This window comes from Botrytis sinoallii (genome assembly GCF_014898435.1).
Source record: "Botrytis sinoallii strain Bc 23 chromosome Unknown BSIN_002, whole genome shotgun sequence".
Taxonomy (NCBI): Eukaryota; Fungi; Ascomycota; class Leotiomycetes; order Helotiales; family Sclerotiniaceae; genus Botrytis; species Botrytis sinoallii.
The window spans coordinates 2,800,806-2,824,909 of NW_024066029.1; the positions used below are offsets into that span (position 1 = coordinate 2,800,806).

The 24,104-nt window shown below is 33.1% G+C and overlaps 1 protein-coding gene across 1 annotated transcript; it reads right to left on the bottom strand.

Moving 5' to 3' along the window:
• Nucleotides 1-21,704: 21,704 nt before the first annotated feature.
• On the bottom strand, nt 21,705-23,825 carry EAF02_001765 (uncharacterized protein; the record flags this gene model as incomplete). Its single annotated transcript, XM_038897813.1, has 3 exons — nt 21,705-23,424; nt 23,477-23,635; nt 23,710-23,825. 3 exons carry the CDS (start codon nt 23,823-23,825, stop codon nt 21,705-21,707), a joined length of 1,995 nt encoding a protein of 664 aa, XP_038762788.1.
• Nucleotides 23,826-24,104: the final 279 nt, after the last annotated feature.

A 24,104-nucleotide genomic window follows, 5' to 3' on the forward strand; every position in this document is an offset into this window, starting at 1 on the left:
CTCTTACTTTTTCTCCTCTACCATAGGAATCGAAGCCCACAACAAGCCTATCCATTTGGGAACTAAGCTCTACCTCAACAACAACCCGGATCAGATATTCCCTTCTGGAAACAGAAGTGGATCGCACCTGTAGAGAAGCGAATAGCCCCTGGTATTGAAATTAAATTACTAAATTCGATTGCGACGATCATGCTGCTCAAATAGTTCCTTATCTTAGTATATCTAAATACCCTTAGGGAGGTTCAAAACAGACGTTAATTAATATAAATAAATAAATAAATAATAAATCTAATTTCATATAAACACTTTCGAGATTCGATTCCAAATAGATTGATTGATTGATTTCATTTACGTCCACATTCAGTCTAAGACTATATAGGACAGCTAGGCCTCTAGAGGCTCTAGCAGGTAACTTTTTATTTTACAAAGATGAATATATTCGATTTAGGGAAGTAAAAACAAATGTTGAGGATTAGTGCCCACTTATTATACACATTACATATAATAAGGAAAGAGAAATATAACACTCAAGAAATTAGCAAGAGACTTCTCCCTTCTTCTTCTTCTTCTTCAACTACTATTCCTTCCATTTCTACAATAACTCTTTCTCCCTCTATTATTACATCTTCTTCTTCTTCTACTACCTCTCTTTCTCCTATTTCGTTTTGTATCAGAACTCTAGCCAAATGCCATACCCTTATAGCTATTTTAGTAATATTGATAAATTTGATAACTAACTCGATATCAATTTTGATATAAAATAGAAATTGTATAATAATTTTGGATAAAGATATCTCCTTAAAGATTTCTTTTCTTTCAGCTTTATATATAAGGCAATTAATAAGGAAATATTGTAATACCTCGATATTATTACATATACATTTGTTATTGAAAAGTTTGAAGCGATATAAATAGGATTTGATATATCCATAACCTAATTTGAATTGAAAAAATACACTGGCAGTGTTTCGATTGGTTCCGCTTGGTAGCTTGATTTTCGAGCCTATTTTCCAAAGAAATAGTTTCGAGTAAATTGATGAGAATTGATTTGATCTAAGTTCGTATTGATTGAGGATATCAAGCCATTAATCTAAAGCATATTCCTTAACAATCATACCTAATAATCCAAAGCTTGTTTCGTTCGAAATGGATTGTATTATAGTTACTTCCTTGGCTAGCTTATCTGCTAACTCATTTCCTTCAATTGAGGTATAGCCAGGAACCCAATTTAACAAGATTTCGGCTCCTTTTACTTTGATAACCTCTACTACATTGATTACTCTTATTTGATAAACCTGTCCTGAATAATCTGAAGAAGTTTTTAAGCAATATAGACTAGCTTGATTGTCTAAATAGATCTTAAACTTTTGACCACTGCAAACAATAAAACTAGTATATTCGATAGCTTTTGTAACTCCAAAAAGCTCTCCATTATATACCAATTGATTAATACCAATATTGCTTCGCTCTTGATATAGAATTCGATTATTTGACTATATAATCACTATACCTACCCCAATACCAATTCCCTTTCCAATAGAGAAGGCATCAGTATAAATATAAATGATATCCTTATCCCTATATTTGAAGATAATATTATAAAGAATAGTAGTATCTTCTTTTAACAAATTATTAATATTGATTTTGAAGAGAATATCTTTTTTCTATGAGGGGAAGTTAAAGTAAATAATCTTTTCGAATAAGGAAAGATTAAAGTTCTGGTTTATCGATTCTCTAATTCTATTCAGTTGAATAGATTTATATTGTTTTCTTCGAGGTATAAGGATCACTCCTAAATCGGCTTGATATTGAGCTGAAGTTTCTTTTTCGGTATTGATTGGATGCTTTGGTGATAACTTGGCTAATCGGAAAGCGTATTGTCTAATATTTGAATCTAATCGGATTTTGGAAGGTTTTAGGCCGGCTTCTACTTCCATTGGAATGATTAGAGCTGTTTTGAATATTTCTAATATTTTATGAAGGGCTAGGTTTTGAAGTGATTACATCATATTCTTGAAATGAGTTTGACCTTTCCACTAAATCACTAAACTATAATCAACTATACTAATCACACATGCTATATATAGCTATCTGAGGACTTTAGAACTAAAGTCCTTTTCGATATTAGCTAATCAGGCCATTCGATGAAAAACTCCTTTAACTTGTATAATTCGAATATTAATATATTGATTGAATTTAAGATTTGAATCGAATCATATTCCCAGCCATCTAATTAGAAATTAAGATGTGATTGTTTCGGAATTGGATAGCATGATTGAATAGTTTTTCGTTAGTTTTAATAACGAAAAGTATATTAGCTCAGTTTTCACTAAATCAAATTGAATAGAATTTTTCGAATTGAGTTTGTAGATTTGTTTCATAACTCTTTCTAAAGATTTAATATTCTTTTTCTAAATAAATAAATTAATAATTAGAGCAATATCATCTATATAAAAAAGAAACTTCATTAAGTTAAATAGAAAAAAATCCCTGATATATATAAGAAAGAGGATTAGGAAAATTGGGCTGCTTTGTGATATTCCAATTGAAATTGGCTTGAAGGATTCGGTTTAGCTATTGAAGGATAACTTTAGCTGTTTCTACTACAGAAATGAAGCTATCCAAGAGATAAGATTCATTGATAATCTTAGTTTTTTGCAGATATCCAATAATCGGTTTCTTGAAACGTAATCAAAAGCTCCCTTTATATCCATAAATAGTTTTCGATATTAGCTAATCGGGCTATTCGATGGAAGGCTCCTTTGGCTTGTGTGATTCGAATATTAATATATTGATTGAATTTGAGGTTTGGATCGAATCATATTCCCAGTTATTTAATTAGGGATTGAGGTGTGATTGTTTCGGAATTGGGTAGTGTGATTGGGTAGTTTTTCGTTAGTTTTGATGATGAAAAGTGTATTAGCTTAGTTTTCGCTAGATCAAATTGAATAGAATTTTTCGAATTGAGTTTGTAGATTTGTTTTGTAGCTTTTTCTAAAGATTTAATATTCTTTTTCTAAGTGGATGAATTGGTGATTAGAGTAATATTATCTATATAAGAAAGAAACTTTATTGAGTTGGATAGGAAGAGGTCTCTGATATATATAAGGAAGAGGATTGGGGAGATTGGGCTGCCTTGTGGTATTCCGGTTGAAATTGGCTTGAAGGATTCGGTTTGGTTATTGAAGGATAACTTTAGTTGTTTTTACTGCAGGAATGAAGTTATTTAGGAGATAAGATTTGTTGGTAGTCTTAGTTTTTGTAGATGTTTAATAATCGGTTTCTTGAGATGTGATCAAAAGCTTTCTTTATATTCATGAATAGTACTGAGGTCTTCTTATTAGCTTGCTTGTTTCTTTTGATTTCTGTGGTTAATAATAGTGCAGCATCAATTGCTGATTTCTTTTGCCGATCTCCTATTTGGCTTTTATATAGAAAGTGAGTAGTTTCTGTTAAAAAACCTAATTGTTGAGTTAGAATCCTTTTATTAATTTTTTTAAGATAGTTTAAGAGTGCAATTAATCTATATGCTTTTGGAAGTGAATAATCAGGTTTTGAGGCTTTTTTTAGGATAGTTTTAGTAGTTTGTTTTTAGTATTTAGAATAATATCCAAAATTAAAAAGTTTGCTGAAAAGAGTAAAAAAGGTTTGTGGGATTGCTTTATAAGCCTTTATAATAATTTCTTGAGTGATTCCATTTGGGTTAGGAGTTTTTCCTTATATCTTGACTGAGTAAATATTGTTTAATTCGATTTGAGAGAGATTAGGTTATTCCCATTTCTTGGATTGTTTATACCCTTCCCATTGTGGTTTTGAAGTAATAGGAGGGGGTGGGAATAGTGTTGATCTGAAAGTAGAGCATTTTTTTTCGAAAAAGTTTTCTATTGAAATATCCGGTATCCTTTGATCTTGAAAGTCTTTAGTATAGATTATTACTTTGAAAATTATTTGTGTATTCTTCTTTTCTAGAAATTCATTTCAATGATTTTTCTTTACTGTTTTAATAGCTTGAAAGTACTTATTTCTAGCAATTCGATATTCTTTTTTAAAGTTAAGGTTCTTTAGATTTGATTTACTTATTTGCTTTGTATTTCCTAGCTCTTTTCGAAAATCCTTCAATTCAGATATCTACTATGGTTTAGTTTTTTTAATTGAAATAACTTTGGGTATATACCTTTCAGTTACTTTTTGAATGATCTTTGTGAATTCGCTTACTGCTTGATTTAGAATTGAATAATAGTTATTTTTATTTTTTAAGAGATTTAAGAAATCCTCTTTAGTTGAAGTGATTGAGTTTAAAGTAAAAAGAATAGGAGAATATAAAGATTCCGATTTGAGTATTGATTCAAACTTTTTTTAATTTACTAGTTTAGTATTGTATTTAGCTATCGATTCAGTGTTAGGGGTAATTGGGATTTCTTTTCCTTTTAATTCGAATATTATTCCTGTGTGGTCAGATCCTGTATCTGAAAGTGTTTACCAATTGTAAATTTGAGAAGAGATTTCTTTTGATGCTAGTGTTAAATCAAGGATACTTAGATTAAGAAGATTAATTTGATAGAAGGTACTGATTCCGGGTTCGTTTAAAAGAATGAGATTCTAATCTTCAAACTATTTGGCTAATTGATTAGTGTTTCCACTTTTCTTAGAAAAAGGATTTTATTATAGGTAATGGGTATTGAAGTTGCCTAAGAGGATGGTATTTTGTGTGATAGATATATTATATAAACACCTTTCGATTATAAAACCATTCTCTTTAGTTTAATCAGCTTTGTTATATATATTAATGATTTAAAAGGTTTTGTTTCTATTTTAATAATTGAAAATTTGTATATCAGAATCTATTGGAGAATCGGAAGCTAGGTTGATTGTAGCTTGAAGAGTTTTTGATATGTATAATAGTATATGTGGTTGATGATTAGAATCGAATCTTGATAGTATTTGTGTGAAATTGAAGTGTATAATAGATCTTGAATTTGAGTAATCAATTCTATTCTTGATAATCTAAGATTCTTGAATCATAATAAAGTCGATATTAAGCTCTATTGTAAGCTTGTAGAACATTCTTTGTGGTTTTATAAGCTCTATTAAGATTTATTTAAAGGATTTGAATATTAGTATAGTTTTATAAATTGGTATTATCTGCTTTTTATTGGATTGCTTGATAGATTTCGCAGATTCTTGAATTTACTATATACTTTCCTTAGCAATTCGAACATTTGGTAGTCAGATATGATAGAACTTTCCTCTGATATTGTAGACTACACACAAGTATACTAATGTTATATATTTACCCCCACAAAGTCCATAAAAGGAATCCTTTCTATAATATATATCCTAATATTCAAATCCTTAGCATTTTTGATATTATATAATTGATTTGGATTTGTAGAACTTTTCTACTCTTATACTAATACCAGCAATATATAGTTGTTTCCGAATAGCTAGCTTTGCTTCTGATTTTGTTACAAAAGCAATCACTATTACTCCTTCCCGTTGATAGACTCTTTTTAATACTAATATAAGCCAAAAAGATATTCCTATAGACTTGAAATCTGGATTGAAGGTTTGATTTCTTTAAGAATAAAATCCATTTCTCTTAATCCTAAGAATTTTTTTTATAAATATTTTATAAATAATAACCTTATATTATTCTTAATCTTTTTGAATCCTTTTGAATTTGATAAGGTTACTCCAAATTGTCTTCTTTTCTAATAGAAATTATAATATAAAAGGAGCATTTGTAGTAATTATTATATTACTATTTAGCAATAAAGTTACTACTACTATAACCAGGCCTTTGATTTCAATTTTCTGAAATGCTTTGTTTATTTGATTTCATATTGATATAGACAAAAGGAGATAATATTCGTAATTTCTGATTTGATTAGAATTAGGCGTTTTTGAATGATTTCAATCTTTTTGTCTATTAGAATAGACTTAATAGCTTTTTCTTTACTAACTAGATTCCACTTTCTTTTTTTTACTATAATTATATAATTAGATTTAATTAGTATTATAATAATTGGAATTGGATTTTTAGTTAATGTTTTAGCTTGCAATTCGATCTTTTGTGTAGCTGATTCGAGGTGAGTGATTTGAGATGTGATAATATTGAAGGCTGTAATAAGCTTTCCCTTTTCGGTATATTCTCTGAAGATTTCAAGAAGATCTAAAAACTTAGATTATTCGTTATGTGATTGAGTAAGAGTGAATGCTAATAATATAAAATCTCTTGTTTTTAGAATTGCTTCCTTTGGTGTAATTAGTTTGTTTTGTATTCTAGATTGTTTGTTCTGATTACTAAGGGGTATTGTAGGACTACATTTTTTATTCTAATTGAATATATAGATGGTATTGATTGTATCTTAAGTAATAAAGGGGTTATTAAGTAAATTGAACTCTTCAACTCTTCTTCCAAAACTGATTGACTGATTAGTTGATAGAATAGGGCTAGAGATTTCGAATTGGGGGTTTTCAGAAGGCAGGGGAGGGCTTGAAGGTATTGGGGTACCTAGGACAACAATAGGATAAGTGTTTAGTATAATAGGGGCTTCAGAAGAAGTCTCTATTATAGCTATATCCCAAAGTATTGATAGATTATTAAGACAATCCATATTAAAAGTTATATTCTTATTTTGAAGGTTTGAAATAAAAATTTTACACGAATTTTTGTATGAGTTTTGTATTTAAAACACCAACAACAATATCACAACAACTACTGATCAGAATCACTTGAGGGCAATTGCAATCAATTTGGTTTAATAACTATGATCTAAATCGATCGCGAAAGGGTCGTATTTCGAAGAAAAAGTTTCCTTCGAAATTTGTTGTGTGTTCGATTCCAAATACCGACCATGAATACTATTATACACCTCAAAAACCCTTCAATTCACAATCAATCTTTCTCCCGATTCTTCAAGAGATCCTGATATTCAGATTTTTGATTATTGAAATGGAAATAAAACCTTTCAAATAATTAATATTTATAATAAAGTTGATTAAGCTAAAAAAAAAAGGGCTTTACAATTGAAAGATACTTATACAATTCAATAATTATACAAGAAACTATTCTCCTAGACGATTTTAATTCTTATTATCTATAATAGAATCCTTTTTCAGAGAAAAGTAGAAATGCTAATTAATTAATTAAATAGTTTGAAGACCAGGATCTTATTTTTCTTAATGAGCCTGATTTCAGTACTTTTTATTGTACTAATCTCCTTAATTTAAATATTATTGATCTTACATTAGCTTCAAAAGGAATCGCTTTTTAAATCCAAAACTAATAACACTTTCAGATATAGAATTTGATTATATAGGAATATTATTCAAGCTAAAGGAAAAAGAAGTAAGCCTCCTTAATATAATATTGCTAGCTAGATATAATGTAAAGCTAGCTAATTGGGATAAATTCGAATCGATATTGAAATCAGAATTATTATATTCCCCTATTCTCTCTACTCTAATATTAATAGTTTTATCTAAAGAGAATTCGCTAAATAGTTTGAAAGAAAGAAATAATTATTCTAATCTGAATCAAGCAGCAAGCGAACTTACAAGGATTATCCAAAAAGCTATTGAAAATTCCATACCTAAAGCTTCATTGATTAGAAAAGCGAAGCCATAATTTTATTTATTTATTTATTTATTTATTTATATTAATTTACATCCGGGGGGCAAGCACAGGGGCTCGCCACAACCTCCCAGGGGTACTAGGGATGGACTAAACTAACAATTCTATATACATACAATTGCCAGTATAGCCAAGCGTTCCGTTCTTCTACGGCTGTGATACTAATGGCAAGCAGGGCAGCCGTGCTACAAGTGCTCTCGCTACTCCACTTCACTCCAATTTGCAAGTTCGGGCTGTCCAATTCACTTCATGCTGAGTAGTTTAGGGGTTGTTCGAGGTCTTTGTGAAAAGGCAGGGATTATCAGCCGGTAAGGGCTAGAGTGATTATAGGCTGGTAAAGGCCGGAGTAATCGGACTATTAAAGACCGAGGTGATTGTAGGCTGCTGTAAGCAGGCAATCATTATTATCGAGAGAGGGAGATATGTTGTGCCTGCTCGGGTATGGATGGAATTACTTTTTGGTGGGGAGGTGGGGTAGCGGTGGAGTGGAGGTTTCTTTATGTTGGGGCTAAAGAATCGGGAAGAGGGTACAACGCCTTTCTTTAATCGTATGCGGATGATGAGCTGTGGTTTTGTAGGTGATTAGGCTTCGAAAAGACAGATATCGATCGGGATATGACTCTGAGCAGAAGTGGGCACCAATCACTTTACCACTGAGCCAGCCACTCCTTACGGAGAACAATGGTCTTTTTATTAGCGAAGCCATAATAAACCCCTGAATTAATAGATCTTCGAAAAGAGCTAGGAAAAGTAAAACAATCAATTGAATTGGATCTGGAAAACTCAAGCCTCAAAGAAGAATATCGAATTGCTAGAAACAAGTATTTTCAGATTATTAAATAACTAAAAAGAATTATTAAAATGAATTCCTAGAAAAAGAGGATATACAAATAATATTCAAAGCAATAGCTTATACAAGGATTATCAAGATTAAAGAATATCGGATATTTCAATAGAAAACTTTTTTGAAGGAAAATACTCTGCTTTTAGATCAACTCTATTTCTACCTCCTCTTATCACTTCAAAACCACAATAAAAAGAATATAAGTAATTCAAGAAATAGAAATAAGCCTAGTTTTTCACAAATCGAATTAAGTAATACTTATTCAGTCAAAATCCAAGGAAAAACCCCTAGCCTAAATAAAATCACTTATTTATTTATTTATTATTTATAGTGATTAACATCTAATATCTGACCTCCCAAGGGGTATTCTAGATATACTAAGGAGCGGGCCTACGGGCCGCTAGCGTTCCAGCCGCTTATAGTAGTATAATGTTAGCTAAACAGGGGCTTATTGCCTCTAATATTTCCCCGTTCAATACCGCTTATAGCAATCCTGTAGCTATTCTGTCTAAGGGTTTGTAGTTCTGTTTCAGAGGGCCTTATTTCGTATACTATCTAGATATCAGTAAATAATCAGGTCAAATCGCTATCGATCAGGAGAGCACTTGAAGTGTTTATAACTATTCAATATAGATTTTAGATTGATTAGAATAAAGAACTTATTCTCGAGGTATTAAAGCAAATTGGAATTTGTGTAGTTTTATATAGTTTGAGTATATCCTAATATAGAATCTGGATCTAGCGAGAAGATCAGTAAAGCTATATTGTATTTACAGGATACGGTTGATATATGCTATTGTGTTCTATTCAGATTGAAATCGATTTGGTGTAAGCAGCCAGTCGCTGTGCGTTTGATTATTGATTAAATATTAAAAGAAATATAATAGACTTTTCTTAATCCTATATATACAGATATTCATATTATTTTCGTAATTGAATTTGATATAATAGGCTGTAAAGTTATTGTATTCAATCTATATCACTATGAATCTGTATAATATCTTGCGAAAAAGCTTGAGGCTTTTTGGCTTCAAGATATTATATATCGATTTTCATGTATTATATATTTTAAAAATCAAACCCCTTTTTTCCTTCTATTATTTATTCTCAAAACACTAATATTTGGTATATAGGATAAAACGGGAACTGCTGACTGTAGAGAGGCAGGATAAGCCAGGATCAAGTAGCCCAGCTATACTCTGATCAACAAGGCAATCAACTACCTTGTTGCCCTCAATCTCAATATACTTAGGGGATTATTTGATTATAATATTGTAATATTATATTACTTGATAATACTTATAATATATTCATTAAAAGGAGGCAGCAGTATTTCTTTATATTCCCCAGATTACTGAGATACTATCAATATATAATCATATTCATTTCTGATAAAAGCAATCAATATATTCAGGAGGCATTCTAGTCCCTGTTATATATTAATCGCCTCAACATCAAAACATATGATTATTTGTGTATATAATCATAGTCAATATCGATCTATTGCTTATTATAATAGATTACAAAGCCATACCCTATACAATAATTATATTCATTATATTATTTAGATCTATCTGAAAATATAGAGTAGTCTTCTTAGAGGATTAAATCTCACCATTCCTTAAATACTTTTGCAGCATTCTCTTTATCCATACTATTCATTGAATCAGTATAACACTCGGGAGAGAAGTAAGGCTATAAGAATCTAAAACACTCGATAACAGGGATTGCTTATCTCATTCTTTATAGTTTTATATTAGAATCTTTCAGAGTACTTATACTTCATCCTTTCTTCCTGATATACAGTTTCAATCGATTTACAAATAAATATTATATATCTATTATCTAAAGCTGAAATACAAACCTCAATCTGGCTTGCTTTAGTATAACAATTCCAGCTAGGAAACCAGTTTTTATAAAGAATGTAGTTGTCGGGGTTGTTTTGTAGACAGATAAAGCTCCCCATGCTGTATTGTAAATCGTCTTGCTGACTAGATCAATATATTTCTTAATTCCGGTATTGATTGAAATATAGCCTGCATTTAGGTATTATTTGTATAGCCCATCGAATTATACTTCGAAGCCGAAAAGGGCGATAGAAAGTATATAGGTAATGATTGCTTTTTGCAAGTAGGCTGTAGATGGTCCGTGGGCTGTATAAGCTATTAATCGGATATGGGATGCAATATGTATAATTTTTGCAGTATATATTTTGATATATTATAGGAATATTAAATGTTAATCAAAAAAATATCAAGTTAGTATAAGATTGATTGTATTTTGTTAATAAGCCCTAGAGGAATCAGTATAATAACTAAATCCCAATTTATTCTTATAATTGGATTTACAATTTCATATTTCCTTGATATATAAAATAGCTTAAACTTTTCCAAAGCGAAAAAGATCTTATTCTGATTTCTCTATTATAGAATATATTAAATGGTTTGATGGAGCATATATGTATTCGTAGATAGATCCTTAAATGTATAATATATAGCTATATTGTTAATATATCTGAAATACTATACTCTATCTTGATTGAGAAGCTTAGTAAGGTAAAGGGTATATAGGATAGGGGAGAGTAGTAATCCCTAAGGGGTACTATATACAACCAGGAAATCCTGTATTATAATCCCCTCAAGTCTTATATACATATATCTTTCAGTTAGAAATGAATTAATGAGTTGCAAAAGCATTATAGGCTAACTTTACTTCTTTATATATTATAGGAGGTTCGCGTTTCGGCTTCAGACAGTGGATGCACAACACCTACTTGTAAACCGATTGAAGCTGTGCATCAGGAAGAGAGGACGAGGCACAGGTACTCTGAAAGGTCCCAATACAAAACTGTAAAGAATGGAACAGGCGATCCCTGCTACCGAGTGCCCCAGACTCTTACGGCCTCACTTCTTTCCCGAGTGCCGCATCGATCCAACGAATGGTATAGACAAAGAGAACGCCGCGAAAGCATTCAAGGAATAATAGGACTTAATCCCCCAAGAAGATTACTCTGTGTTTTCAGACAGATCTGAATAATATAATAAATACGGTTATTATATGAAATACAGCTTTATAATCTATTGCAGCAAGTAATAGATCGATAGCGGCTACGGCCGTATACACAAACAGTCGCATGTTTTTGACGCTAAGGCGATCAGCGCATAGCAGGGACTAGAACATCTCCTGAACATCATTGATCGCCCCTACCAGGAACAAATATAGTTATATATTGATAGCACCTCAGTAATCTGGGGAATACGAGAAAGCGCCGCTGCCTCCTCTCAATAGGCATACCACAAATACCATCAAGCAATGCAACACTACGATATTGTAATCAAGTAGTCCCCTGGGCATACTGAGATTGAGGGCAAACAAAGCAGCCGATCGCCTCGCTGATCAGGGCACGGCTGGGCCGCTTGACCCTAGCCCATCCTGCCTCCCCACAGTCAGCAGCTCCCACTCTGTCCTACGTACCAAATGTCGGCATTCTGAGAGCAGATGGTGGAAGGAAAAAAGAGGCCTGATCTCTGAAATATACAATACATAGAAACCGGTATATAATACCTTGGAATCAAAAAGCCTCAAGCTCCCTCACAGGATACTATACAGACTTATAGCGATACGGACTGGACACAGTAACTTTGCAGCCTATTACATCAGATTCAATCACAAAAATAGCACAAACACCTATACATACAGAATTGAAAAAAACACATTATATTTCTTTCAATATTCAATCAATAATCAAATATACAACAACTAACTATATATACCAAATCAACTTCGATCCAAATAAAACGCAATAACATATATCAACCGCATTCTACAAACACAATATAGCTTTTACTAACCTTTTCGCTAAATCCAGATTCTATACTAGAATATACTCAAATTACACAAAACTACACAAATTCCAACCTACTCTAATACCCCGAAGATAAGCTCTCCACCCCAATCAACCTAAGACCCGCACCGAACAATTATAAGCGCTTTGAGCGCTCTCCCGATCGATAACGATCGATCTAATCATCCGCCGACACCCGGATGGTATACAAAACAAGGCTCTCTGAAACAGGATCACAAACCCTTAAATAAAACAATCGCAGGATCGCTATGAGCAATACTGAATGGAGAAATATTAAAAGCAACAAGCCCCTAATTAGCTAACATTACACTACTATGAGCAACTGGAAACGCTAGTGGCCCGTAGACCCGCTTCTTAGTATGTCTAGAATACCCCTTGGAAGGTCAGATAATAGATGCTAATCATTATAAATAAATAAATAAATAAATAAATATATATTATAGGAGCCGTTTTTTAAGGAATGCATTATAAGTGCCTTGTACATCTATTATTATTAGTATAATCACTTTGCTAGTTATTAAAGCAAGCTCAGTATTATAAGTGAAGACAGCTGTAAGATCAATACCGATTCTTTTTGGTAGTGTTTGTAATATTAAGGGCTGATAATGTTGTATTTTATAGCTATTCATATAATTTAATTAGCGATATACCTTTCTAATCCTTTTTCAATATATAATATCAATATAATCAGCCTCTACGATCTCGAAAACGTTCTATCCTTTTATCAACCTTAGGCAGTATAACTACTTCAGCGAGTTTCCACTTATTAGAATAATAGCTGAACTTGAGGTAAGCCATGAAAATCTTATATATTACACTCTTTATATTAGACTAGTATATCTTGAAAAGGCGAACAATTGTCTAATCAATTCTGGATGATATGCTTCTAACTCTTATTATATGTTTTTCCATTTTCTTTATAATAATTGTTCTTTTCTATAATAAGATTGTTTAGCAGTTCTATTCCTGTAAAAGATCGTATTATAGATTGTCCGATATTTTGAAGCAATCAAATATCATTATAAAGAGTGCTTCGGCTTTTTCTCTAATATTAGTAATCTCCTAGCCTTCGATTATTAGAGAAAGGGTCTTGAGACTTGCTTTTGGGGTTAGTTTGTGTTAATTCATGATTTTGTATAGTTTCTGATTATTCTATATATCATCCAAGCGCTTAGTCCAATAGGCTTGTTTCGATATTCGCATAATTCTTTATAGATCCTATTAAACTATTGCCATTCCGTCAGCAATTCCAGTTCTCCTAGTTTGTGTATATATTTGGTGTGCCTTCTTACACTCGTTAATTTATTATAGGGATGATCGGTAGAGTTTGCAATCTTTCTACCCTATAGTTACTATAAAGGCACTCAGTGTGCTTATGAGTCTAATGATCAGTCTATCGATATTATAGATAGATTGGAGATCCGGGTTTTGGAGGTTTGTTAAATAGTTAGTCATTATATTTATTAAGCAGAATAGATCTGAATTGTATATCCGGATATACACTTATTCGTATTCAGAAGTTCCTTTGTCCGAAATAATAGTAACTTGAATAACATGATCGAAGTTATTGTACAGATTATTATCGATTATTATTATAATAGTAATCAGATTGAAAAAGGTCAGGTCCAGAATATATCCCTTTGTATATATAGGGGCACCAGGAGTCCCGATATATTCCATTCCCTATTCGATAGTTTATTATACAAACGTATCACCTTGATTAACAATTGCTATTTCAGGTTCCCACAGATCATACTTAGTATTGAAGTCATTTCCGATAATCATACCAATTCCTAGGGCGATCTCTAATTTGAGTATATATTCTATTGTTAATAGATCAAGTGGGGCATAATAAGTATTGAGAATCGAATATCTGTTAATATTAATTCAAAGTAGATCCCTGCTTTTGATCTACCTTATTTATCTGATCTTCAAGTTGTTTCCTTTTTGTACGTAGATAATCACTTGTAGTTTATACTCAGGGCCATCAGCCGTTTTTTAGATGTTGATCGACTGGTATCGGTTATATACAGCATGATTTTGAGTTGCCGAGTTATCATACAATCGGGGTTCTTGGATACAAATGATATCCATATCAGCTTTTCCAGCGATTGTAGGAGGGTAATATGATTGGAGTATCTATACCCCACATTTGCCCACACAATCGTGAGCCCCCTTTCTCCTGTTGAGTCGTACTGGTTGTGCGACTCATACAGCAGAAATGAATTATATTATAACTACTTTCTAGAATATATTATAATACAAAGTAGGTTCACTACACCTACAAACGCTTTCCCGGCTCACTTGTAATAAAGCCACTAGTACTAGACTTCTATAGAATCTTCTAACTATATTAAATTATCTATTATATAATTATCTTCAGAAATTCTGGTCAGAATTAAAATCATTCTTTTATATCTTTATTTCTGTTTGCTCCTTAAATCTATCTGATATCTTCATTATGTTCTCTGCCCTATAATATCCGATTACAAATCGATATATATATTTGGTCCTCTCGAGCCATATAGATAGTATCGCTGTCACTATTATTATATTACTATGCCTCGCGGCTAATAACTGTTTGCATTACCTTACCAGATCTTTCTTATATAACAAAACTGATTATATCTTGCAGGGCTTGCTATTTCAGATCTCTAGCCAGGCAGTCTTTCTATAGTGTTTCCAACTACTAATTAAAGCTTTGCTTGTAAAATCTATTCCCTTAATATATAGTTTGTAATTGAAAGTAAAAATACTAGAAACATATTATACATATATATCATAGGATTAGCCTCTACCTGAAATCCTCTACTACTGTAATACTGATCGAGCGTTGTTGAGTATAGCTTGCTAAAAGTATTCTTTCTATACTGGAAGCTCCTTTGCTACTATACCGCTCCTATATACTCAAAAGTAAGGTGCTAAAAACATTCCTTCTCCTATTTCATATATACTCCCGTTAGCCCCAGTAGATATTATCCTAGTCTTTATATACTTCCTATTACTCCCCTCATTATTTATAAATATCCGATCCAGTATACCCGCGGATCGTATATATTATTAGATTATGAAAACTCTGTACACTAACACTCCAAAAGTGTTTTATCAATTTTCATTCATCAAGTTAAGAATATCAGTTTTACTTTTAATACAGACTTTAGTTAAATTCAACTATATTATAGAAGCTTTATTATCCACTATTTCAAAAACTAATTTCACTTCACAAATACTCTGCCGTGATATACTCTAGTTTTGCTTCCTATATAGATTTGTAAAGGTATAGTTCTATATCAATCCCACTCTCATCTCCTTTCTATTATCGAATAGTTTTTATCTCCATTTTGCTGGTAATCCTTTATTCCGAGCATCTTCGTGATTACCTTCTAATGATCAGCTACACATACCTTCGCTCCCAGTATAGTCTCCGATTGATGTATAACCACCACCCGGCTTCAGCTGACTCTACTTAGCTTTCCGATCGTACGATCAAAGGTTCGTAGAATACACCACGTACAGGTGAGAGTCATCGTATCCCAATAAAATCATTTAGGAGATTATTATTATTATTATTATTATTATTATTATTATTAGTAATTTTCAACCGGGCCGTATAGGCGAGCCTCCCAGGGGGCATTACGGTTGGGCTAACTGCGGGATAATCTCTAATTTACATGATCCCCCTCTCCTAAAAATGAGATCTCAATACCCTCAGTAGCCTCCCAAGCAATAATTAACACACTTGTGCTTTTGTCTCCGATCCTCTAAACACCTTCATACACGCTTTCCAATCTTTTATATAATGTTTTGATTGAAAACTGCTTTATCCTATAAGAGTAGCTTTTGTATATATTCTAGTGCAACACAGTATATTACATATATCAATTTTGTTCTTTATAGCCTTGCTATATCGATTACCTCCTATTCTATATTTGTGTTCACCCGGATCGGTCAATCCATTTCCATTTCCTCTTCCTATTCTTCTAATAGTGTTCTAGGACATATACTCCTGTAAAAGTCTGTTATAGCAATAAATTCAGTGAACTTGGCTAGTATATGTATTAGCTATTTCAGTAATCGTTCTTGAGCTGCCTGGTTGCAAGGTGAGTATTTGGACCTGATATCTGGGAGCCAGGTTTCGTAAATCGCAAGAATTTTACAGTAATACACGATATGCTCAGGGGATTTGTATACACCACATAAGCAATGAATCATTGCTTCCTCATGTTTAAATCGTCGGTGATAGCTTTCGAAATCGCCATGTGCTGAGCGGATCGCTAGTATGCGGTGGAGAGTAGCTCGTGAGAGTTCTAGTAGGAGATCATTATGAAAGTATACAAAGCAATTCCATGGATCTTTTTTAATCTATTCAATAACCTAATCAATTTAGAATATTATTTATAATACTGAAAACAAACTATTAAAGCGATTCTAAAGAAACCTTCAAAACCTAATTACTCAGTTTCAAAAGTATATAGAGTTATTATATTTCTAAACTGTTTTAAAAAGATTAGTAAAAGGATTTTAATTTAAAGATTCGACTATTTAGCAGAAAACTATTAATTTATTATACCAAAAATCAAATTAGAAACCAACAAAAGAAATCAGCAATTAATGTAGTCCTTTTTCTAATTACCGAAATCGAAAGAAACAAGTAAATCCACAAAAAGACTTTAGTTCTATTTATAAATATAAAGGGAATCTTTGATTATATTTCAAGAAATCGATTATTAGATATTTGTAAGAAATTGAAATTGCTAACAAATCTTATTTCCTGAATAGCCTCTTTTTATAACAAAAACAGTTAAAACTTTCTTTCAATAATTAAATCAAATTCTCAAGCCTATTTCAACCAGAATACTATAAGGCAGTTCAATTTCTCCAATCCTTTTCCTAATATATATTAAAGAATTATTCTTTTCAAAATCGATTAAATTTCTTTTCTATATTAACAATATTGCTTTAATCATAAACTCATCCTTATAGAAAAAGAATATTAGATTTTTTGAAAAAGCTATAAAGCAAATCTACAAATTCAATTCGAAAAGTATAATTCAATTCGATTTAGTAAAAACAGAATTAATACACTTCTCAGCATTCAAGCTAACTAAAAACTTCCCAATCATATTACCCAATTCGGATATTATTAAACCTCAATCTTTAATTAGATAATTAAATATATAGTTCAATCCAAATCTCAAATTCAATCAATATATCAATATCCGAATCATACAAGCAAAAGGAGTCTTTTATTAAATAACTCGATTAGCAAATATGAAAAAGGTTTGAGTCCTAAAGCTCTTCAATAGTTATATATAGCTTGTATAACTAATATAGCTAATTATGGATTAGTAATTTAATGGAGACACGGTGACTTTGCAGCCTATCACATCAGATTCAATCACGAAAATAGCACGAATACCTATACATACGGGATTGAGAAAAGCATACTGCATTTCTTTCAATGTTCAATCAATAATCGGACGCACAGCGACTAGCCGCTTACACCAAATCGACTTCGATCCGAATAAGACGCGATAGTATATATCAACCGTGTCCTGCGAATATAATATAACTTTACTGATCTTTTCGCTAGATCTAGATTCTATATTAGGATATACTCAAACTATGCGAAATTACGCAAATTCCAACCTGCTTTAATATCTCGAGGATAAGTTCTCCACCCCAATCAACCTAAGACTTGCACCAAACAACCATAAACACTCCGAGCACTCTCCCGATCGATAACAATCGACCTAATCATCTACCGACACCCGGATAGCATACGAAACAAGGCTTTCTGAAACAAAACCACAAACCCTTAGACAAAACAGCCACAAGATCGCCATAAGGCAGTACTGAGCAGGGGAATACCAGAAACAACAAGCCCCTGATTAGCTAACATTACACTATTATGAACAGCTGGAATGCTAGCAACCTGTAGGCCCGCTCCTTAGTACGTCTAGAATACCCCTTGGGAGGTCAGATAATAGACGCTAATCACTATAAATAAATAAAATAAATAAATAAATAATTTAATGGAGAAGATAAGCCTACTTCAAGAATAAAATACAAGCTTTTCAAAACCTAGCTCTTTGAAAGATATTAAGAATTTTCAAAACCATTTCAATTCTTTCAATAGAAATCGAATTGGAATTAAAACTAGCAAATATTCGATTAAACTCAAATATCAAGCAATATACTTTTCGATTAACAAAACTTTTATTCAAATATCTAATCAATATCGAAAAAGCTACTTTAGCATATCAATACACTAATCGGAAAGCAATCAACACTCCTCAAAGAAAGCTATACAAACCAATTCAACTCGATAGAATTAGGGAATCAATTGATAAAAAATTTGATTCATTCTCTTTCGAAAAGATTATCCATTTTTACTTCTCTTTATGGAAAAAGGAAATCCCTTTCAAAGTTAATATTAATCAGGCTTCAAAAGAAAATACAGTAATACTCTACAATATTATTCTTAAATATAGAAATCAAAATACTATTTATATTTATATAGATATCTTTTTTATTGAAAGGGAATAGATATTAATATAGGGATAGTATCATATAATCGAATAATCAGATTTTATATTAAGAATAAGTCAATATTGAAAGCAATCAATTAGTCTATAATGGAGAGCTATATAGAGTCACTCGAGCTATTGAATATATTAGTTTAATTGTTAGTAGTAAAAAGAAGTTCAAGGTTTATTCAGATAATCAAGTAGGCCTTTTTCGATTGAAAACATTTTCAAACCATTTAGGGCAAGTATATCAAATTCGAGTAATCAAGGTAGCTGAAGCTATTATAGCTAAAGGATCTGAAATATCCTTGAATTGGGTATTAGAGTATATATAATTAAAGGGAACGAGTTAGTAGATAAACTAGCAAAAGAGACTATTATAATACAATTCACCTTGAATGAAATCAGTTTTGGATTGCTAGAAATGATAATTAAAGAATCCTCTTTTGATTAATAGAGTTTAATTCTCAATCAATATAAACTCAAATCCAATCAATTAGCATTAACCTATTCAAAGCTATTTCCATGGAAAATCGGATCGAAAATTAAGCTACTAATTGGAACTAGTCGAAATACTGCTAATGCACTTTTTTAATTGAAATTAGGTTATGGATATATCAAATCATATCTATATCGATTTAATTACTTTAATAATAAATATATATACAGTAATATTGAGATATCGTAATATCTCCTGATTAGTTATCCTATATACAAAACAGAAAAAAAGGAGATATTCCAGAATATACCATTATCGAAAATCACTATACAATTCCTATTATATATCAAAATAAATATCGAATTAACTATCAAATTTATCAATATCACCAAAATTGCTACAAGAACATAATATCTAGCAAGAACTCTTAAATAAAAAATAATAAAGAAAGAAATAATAATGGAAAAGGAAAAAGGAAAAAATAATAAAGAAAAAACAGTTAAGGAAATAAGAAAGGGGCTTAATCTCCTTACAATTTCTTGATTTTCAAAATTTTCTTATTATATATAATATATATAATAAATGAGCATTATTTCTCAATATTTGTTTTATTTCCTTAATTAAATCATATCCAATATTGTAAATCAAAAAGTTATCTGTTGAACCCATCGGGCCTAGCCATCCTATATAGTCTTAGACTGAAGGTGGACGTAAATTCAATCAATCAATCAATCAATCAATCATATCTATGCCGTCTATCAACGATCATCCGGTAGAATTACAACAATATTCACTTATACACCCCGAGAAGAATTTTACAGGCCATTGTACCGGTATGAACCTCCTCACGACCTGACCTTCATCCACAATTTCTATATTTGAAGGTCTCTCTTAGTGTGGTCAGATTGTTCAAGACTTAATAATCTTGTAATAGATATTATCATGCGAAAATAGTTAATCGGGCCGTTTTAGATACCACAACGCATTCTGATATTCGGTCGTAGCATGAAAACTAGACCGGCAAAGTTCCGACCGGCCGGCCGCGGATGTTGCGCAAGTTGGTCGAATATTTCATTCATTCAGAGATTCTATTGTTAGACATTCTTCTCTCCCAAACACAGATAATTTGAAGACTCAGTCAATGTCTCAATAGGCATTACCAATCTGATGACCGGTTGTCTGACCCTCTCTGAATACAGAGCTATCTGTGATCCGGTAGCAGTGATAAACTAAGCCGAATAATCGCAGGTGCGCGTCCATCAAAACATAAAATTAAATACAGATCATTATCAGTATGATGTTAAAAGACCATAGCCCAAATTCCTCCAGTCTGTAACCGCACTTTACTAGTGAATATGCAAGTAAAGGGGAAACAAGCTTAGAAGCAAATTGAGGTTGAACGAAATCTTTTCTATCTGTACGCCGACCGGTAATAGACCAGTCTTACCCCCAAGTGTTGCTTCCCTAAAGTGAACATGATAGTTTCATTACTGGAGTCTCTTTTACCTATGATTATCTGCGGGAGAACAGTTTGATTGAGATATTTTCGAGATGAAATGAGACGGGATATGGGGCTCCCACTAGCTCACCTGCGTCCCAAATAAATTCATTTGATCTCATTTTTAATTCAGTAGATTAACAACTGAGTACACTAATCAAGAATAGTGCAACACAATAAATCCAACAAAACAAACACCACCCACAACAATAGAACCAACATAACCAATCAGTGAATCATATAACCAATCAGTAAATCAATATAACCAAGCAATGAATCAATATAACCAACCAGTAAATCAATATAACCAATTAGTAAATCAACATAACCAATCAGTAAATCAACACAAACATCCAGCATGTCTTTGACAGGCCCTAGCATGCCGGGTAGGGATACGATTCCAACGGGCAGGGCTAGTTTAGCGCCTCGTCTAAAACCACGCCAGACCCGGTCCCGATCCCGGCCCTCGGGAAATGATACGGGATTCCAAGCGATTGAATATCAATCCGCACTACATGTAAAAAAAAAAGTAAAAAAACTAACATATCAACAATGCAATCCAGTCGTAGTGCATGTACCAATCGACCCGGAAAGAAACACGAGATATCCGCACGTTTGACGTAAAACGAGACATGATCAACGAAAGTTACATAATCATTTTGCACTCGCAAACCTGGGTATAAACATTACATCATTATTATTAGGTTGTTATATATAATCAGAGGTAAGCTATCCCCAATAAAAAGTGTATACAGCAAGGTATCTTAAATTCTAAAACGCCATAATCCGCAATCAATTCCCAAGCACTGGACCAAAACCCAAGGTATTAATACTGTCCCAAGCGCCATGCCTTACTAGTCGCAACCCATTCTTCATATCTTTTCCCCGCAGGCTACACCTTTTCTACTCTTTTTTCCCCTTCCATCTTCTCTTTCCTCATCTCCTCCAGCTCCCTCTCTAAGGTCTTTTGCAACCTTTCCAGTACCCATTCACTCTCCTCTTTATTCCCCATTAATGGACTTCTATGTCCCACCCAACTCCACTTCTCCTCTTTATCATCGGATTCACCCTTTGAGCCACCTAAATTCTTCCCGCCTTTGGGTTTTACAATCGCCTTTCTGTGGTTTTCAGCCTCGCTCTCATCATCTCCTGTCAATTTAAGATACCATGCCCATTCGTCGAATGTGTATTTTCTTGGTGGAGAACTGTTAAGGTGTTTCATCACTTCTCCAATCTCCTTGATGAGGATACAATGATAATGATGTCGATTTATGGGTGACGTATCATTCTCATCTGTGTGATCTTCACCGCGTCGAGTCCGGATGTGTTCCCGTTCATTTTGCGCGGTGCCAAGACCAGTAGTCTTGCCAGAATCGCGTGGATCTGCAGTACCTTTAGCATCGGGAGGTAGTTTCGATATCTTGAATAATTTCCCAAATGTCATCTTGTTTGTTGTTTCTTTGACCGAATGCTTTACTCCTTTCTCGCCAGGTAAGATAGTAGAATTTCCGATCCAAAGAGTGATATCACGAATTCCCTTCACGATTGTGTCTCCCATGTTACTGATAAGGATTGTAAGGGAGGGAACGGCAAGCAGAGACCAGAAAACGAAAAATGGTTTGCCTGAATTGGATTGTGGGTAATAATCCCCATATCCAATAGTTAAGAGCGAGGTGTAGGAAAAGTAAAGAGACTCAAAGTAACTCCAGCTTTGTGTATACTCTGTGACACGAAATATTGCTGCCCCAACAAACCAAAGTAAAAGCCATGTACTTCCAGAGATTATCAGAGAAGTCCAACGACGTTTAGTAGCCGCCTCTTCTTGGATACGTCTCATTAAATCGAACTCTTGTTGACGTCTTTCTCTTTCCGTTAAACCGTTATCATCGAAAAGTGTAATATTGGATTCAGGGGATGACTCTCCTGTTGCGATAGGCTTCAGTACTTCAACATTCTTCTTTTGAGTTTTCCTTAAGATACGCCTTCGTTCTTTTTCGACCATTCTAGCCCCTAGCTTGACTTTCCCACGTTCCAAGACCAACGACCGGATCGAACCGATAACGAGACCCAGAATAATGATTCCGCCAATGGCGAATGGAAACAATAAACTCCTTCCCAAATGTGTCATTGGTGCATAGTCTCCGATACCAACTGTCAAAAGTGTAAAATCACACCAATAAAGAGCATCAAGATATTGCCATGACTCAACATGAGAAAACACTGCCGCACCAGCAAGTAGATATACCAGGAAACTGATCGTTTGTAACATTAGAGTTCTTTGACTCATAGTTAGCTTGAACTCTTTTGGGTAATGCCCTTTATATGCTCCGTATACCGTCACCACCATCAAACTAGCCACCAGAAAATATAGACCAGCCGAAAATAGAGCATAGTAGAATGCTTGCGTATAAGCATGGTCCGGTGGGGATGGAATTTTTAAAGGCCCAGATGCGCAAGCCGTTAATCCAATTAACGCTAAAGAAGACAGATACCAGCCAATAATCGTGATGGGTTGCGCGATTGAGAATCGAACTCTTTCTGCCATATTCAATAATAGGAACAGATTCGAGATGAGGGCTATTGCCAATTGTGCAGCATTTATACCGATCAACCTATTCCAATGTGTCAACAGAATGTCCTTCCAATAGTTCTCAAAGCGCATACCATTTCGGATCGTCGATATATATTCCATGCTCCTCCGCTCCACCGGGTGGTATCGAGACCCTCCAACGTACAACTAATGCGCAGATACTGAAGGCCGATGCCATCGGTCCAAAGGTGCCGGCGACGAGAGGAAATGCAGTACTAGCAAACCACCAGCGACTGAAGAAATCGTTTGTTAGCAGAGTTTTCAATTTGAAGGACGGGATATCAGCAGAATTTTCCCTCTTGCGTACCTTGGCTCTAGGAAAGCTTCCACATCTTCCTTGGTTTCATCCTTCTCATCTCGTTGTTGATTCTCTATATCATCAGCGTCGTTGGAGATAGGTTCATCAAGACCTGGATCGTTCATTGTGAAGGAGATAAGACAAGATTAAATATTCGGCAGAAATGAAATGACAGATGAAACTTTCGAATCAGAACATATTGAAGAAACAATCTTGGGTTGAGATTCGATAAATGTATTCATTTATTTATTGTATCAAAAAGTTCTATCATGCGACCAACAATTATATTAATTTTTACCAAACAGAAAATCTGGTGTCAATCTCCCGTTGTCTTGCAGATGGCCAGGCCCGCCTACAGTATGACGTCGGTCAAAACATGGGTTGCAAGGACGGAAAGAATCAAA